The 4,162-nt window shown below is 31.5% G+C and overlaps 1 protein-coding gene across 1 annotated transcript; it reads left to right on the top strand.

Moving 5' to 3' along the window:
* Positions 1 to 1,615, top strand: LOC116123726 (bidirectional sugar transporter SWEET6b-like). Its single transcript, XM_031409486.1, has 7 exons — positions 1 to 43; positions 146 to 179; positions 278 to 281; positions 418 to 636; positions 1,001 to 1,162; positions 1,252 to 1,371; positions 1,478 to 1,615. Exons 1-7 carry the CDS (start codon positions 1 to 3, stop codon positions 1,613 to 1,615), a joined length of 720 nt encoding a protein of 239 aa, XP_031265346.1.
* The last annotated feature ends 2,547 nt before the right edge of the window (positions 1,616 to 4,162 follow it).

Here is a 4,162-nt window from a genome sequence, read left to right as displayed (position 1 = left end):
ATGGTTAGCGCCGAAGCTGCTCGCAATATTGTTGGCATCATCGGTAGGTTATGTTGCGTGTTTTCATTTGTTGCTACGAAAAAACATGAATTGTTGTATGTTCAATCACTTTTTTTGTTTTATAAAATATTTGATTTTGGTGCAGGGAATGTCATCTCCTTTGGTCTCTTCCTATCGCCGTGGTAACTTTTTATATCTCTTTAAAACTTGATTTTTAGTTTTCGAGTTATCAGAGTTCTCCTAAACACTACTTTGACATGGCTTTTATGAATTTCAGTATTGTAATTAAATAAACTTAGTGATCTTTTTTTAGATTGTTGATTTGATCATTGATGTGTTGACTAACATTATTGATTTTAATGAATAGAAATTTGAATTGTTATTGAGTAATTAATAAGCCTTTGATTGTTTTGACAGTCCAACTTTTGGCGTATAATTAAGAGGAAATCGGTGGAGGAGTTCCAGCCATATGCATATATTGCAACATGTATGAATTGCATGTTTTGGATTCTATATGGTCTTCCAGTTGTTCATCCTGATAGCACTTTGGTCATCACCATCAACGCTATTGGCCTGGTAATGGAGTTGATATATTTATCAATATTCTGTTACTATGATCATCAGAACAAAGGAAGGGTATGCTCTCTGTCTCTTTCTCACATATTGTTCAAGTATTAATTTATCGCTGTGTATTAATTTTATCACACATTGTTCTCACAAGTATTGTAGTACCCGGAATACAACAGATTTGATATTTGTTTGAAAGAGAATGAAACTTAATTGGCAAATTGTTCGGAGTATGATCATAGAAAACATAGTCAATAGTGTATGTGTGTTAATTTAATGCTTGCAGATCCATTGTCTGATTTGAACTAATTGGAGCGACTTTTGAAAACCACAGTTTGTCAATTGATTAAGTAGAGGCATTTTGATAATTTGACATACTGAATCTGACTCATAATACATGATATGTTCTTATTGTATCATAATCTCTTTACAGAAGAAGGTTGCGATTGGACTTTCAGGGGAAGTGGTTTTCGTGGCAGTGGTTGCTATAATTACAATGGTGGCATTTCACACCCATAACAGCAGGTCATTCTTTGTGGGAGTTATATGCGATGTCTTCAACATTATCATGTATGCTTCACCTCTTACCATTGTGGTAAGTATTCCCAATTCCCAAATCCATCCATTGATGAGAAGAAGATATGGTTTCAATTGTTGAATGTTTCTTTGTGTGGATTTCAACAGAAAAAAGTTATAACCACAGGGAGTGTAGAGTACATGCCATTCTATCTCTCACTCGCAGGTTTCACAAACGGTTGCATCTGGACCGCTTATGCTCTCATCAAGTTGGACTATTTCATTCTGGTAAACCAAATATTTTTCTCAAATAATTTTAGGCAACTTTAATAAATGAGGCAAAGAACTACTATATTGAACTAACGGATGCTATTATTTTCGTTTGCTCTTGCAGATAAGCAACGGTCTTGGATCTCTTTTCGGTCTTGTACAACTCATAATATATGGAATATACTATAGATCAACCCCCAAAAAAGGTCAAGATATTGTAAAGCCAACTGAGGTTCAACTATCTGCTGCATCCACGGCCTAAATTGAACGGAAATTTCTGTCTTTATTTTTAAATTACTCGTTGGAGTTGGAAAGTGAAATAGAAATGTTTGCATATTCAAATATTGAATCAAGAACATAATGTATTATGATTGTATTGAAATGGAAATGGAAAGAGAAAGGGAAAGGGAAATGAAAATGGATACATGTTTGAATAACGAATGAAGAAAATAATGAATTATAATTCCATTGTTTACTTATAAGATATTGAAGGAATGAAATTAAATGTGTGTTATATGGAAAAAAATACTCACCATTATAATATTTCATATAAGTTAAAAATTATTATTATAAATGTAATTATTTATTATAAGATTAATAGAAGCATTAGATTATGTCGTATACATTTTATGCATGAAGTGCATATGTTGTGGCTATGTGCACATTGTTACTTAATCAGACCCATGAGGAGATCTCGAATTGTTGGTATTCTATCTTCTTGTGAAGCCAATCATAGGCCATATTGATAAATGTCCAACTTTTGATCTTTTGAAGAATCAAATTATAAGCATTCTTAATTGATGTGGCATGTTGGTAGGCAAGAATAACAGGCACAAAAGCCCGTATTACAAAAGTGAAATCTCCAAGCAAGATGGAGATGACTGATGCTGAAGAATGAGGTTGAGATGACGGCAACAGGATCGAAGAACTGTGAATAACTTGTTTGACGATTATGATATTTAAGTCAGTCGCCAAGGCAAATGAATAAAACAATGTGCTCAACAGAAAAATCCATATATTCGCGGAATTTGTTTCAATAAGCAATGAAATCAGAAATGCGAAGGAAGAAATTTTGGCCACTGCACATAGGTTACTATTTGTTTATGTTATACGATTTTGATTGCTTTTTAGATTTCCGTGTATTTATTTTATTTTTATTTTTAAATTAATTTATACAGTCTAAAACAACTATTATAATTTTTATATTGAAGCCAATTAAAAATGTATATATAAAAATTATTTGTTATCTAAAACACTTCTTTGTTAAAATAGCTAACTTCAAGAAATTAGTGACATTGGATTCACTAACAATTAAAGGGTATTACACAATATCAAACGTGACCTCTAACGAAATTCTTAGATCATGATTCGAGAATAAGTTGAATTATGATCGAAGGATGTGGCTTAAAAATAACATAGTCGAGTAACAAATAACAAAACTCAATTTAAGTAGGTACCCGTATTAACTTTAGGTGAGAAAATGATATTTTAAAATCTTTTTTAGTAGAAAAAAGTTGTTAACTCTTGTAAAAAGCTAGTACATGTATCTATGTAGTATTAAGAATATACAAAATCATCTTAAAAGTCTAAAATTACATTCTCTTTAATACTTTTCTCTCAATGTAAATTTTATAAATACATTATACTATAACACAACCCATACAATCGTCAATCAATTCAAGTGATACCGTTCGTTCTTCCTCCAACAAACCAACCATGCCACCCAACGTTAATACAAACTCAATACTGATCGAAAATATTCATGTTGAGTTAAGCTAAATTCTTATTTCTTTCTTCATAAACATCTAATAAACTCTAAATATCATATAAAATTATTAAAATTATTAAAATTATGAACCCATTAACCTTAATAATATTTGATCCCATTAAAAATATGTATAAAATCATACAATCTAGATAGTCAAGTAAAATCATACTTACAAAATAAGCTAAATTCTTATTTCTTTCTTCGTAAACATCTAATAAACTCTAAATATCAAATAAAATTATTAAAATTATGAACCCCTTAACCTTAATAATATTTGATCCCATTAAAAATATGTATAAAATCGTACAATCCAGATAGTCAAGTAAAATCATACTTGCAAAATAAGCTAAATTCTTATTTCTAAGCATACTTAATCGAATTCTCAGTATGATGTGGAAACCAACCCTCTGCTCTAATTCTTATCGCGAGTACTCTGTATATATAAATCTTAGGTTAATTTTTTTTTTTTATTATTACTATAAGAACAACACAATTTGCAAGTGAAAATGGCCATAAAAAAAGTGGTTTGCCTATTTAGTACACTTCAAAATTAAGATAAACAAGGCTTATTACTGTTATGCCTAAAAAACCAGGACTGACGTAAGTTTACGTCAACAAGCATCAATCAGAGTTTAGGAAGGCTTTGCGCCGTCCAAGGGTTGCCACGTCACCCAAAAACAGAAAGAATATGGCTATCATCAACTTAGCAGATTCATGTTTTGTCTATAAGTGACTGAGGACCGTACACATGTCCAAACCCCATATAATTTGAGAATATTTCCTAAGTTATCAGCCAATAGGAGGCAAGGAAGGATTTGCATGGCATCTACCCACTTGCAGATCTATAATCATTACCTTGAATTCAGCTGCTATAAATATAGCACTCCCCCTCTCATTTTCGGGATCCTAAACTCTCATTCTGATTCTAATTGTAATCTTTAGATCAAAGATAACCTACGAGAAAGAGACTGACTTAATATTCTCTCTGAATACTCAGTTATTGTACCTCTACTCACTGTTTGCTATACACGACCTCTTGTA

Source organism: Pistacia vera, unplaced genomic scaffold (genome assembly GCF_008641045.1).
Source record: "Pistacia vera cultivar Batoury unplaced genomic scaffold, PisVer_v2 Contig144, whole genome shotgun sequence".
In the NCBI taxonomy this organism is placed as follows: Eukaryota; Viridiplantae; Streptophyta; class Magnoliopsida; order Sapindales; family Anacardiaceae; genus Pistacia; species Pistacia vera.
This window is presented reverse-complemented; position numbering and strand designations above follow the sequence as displayed.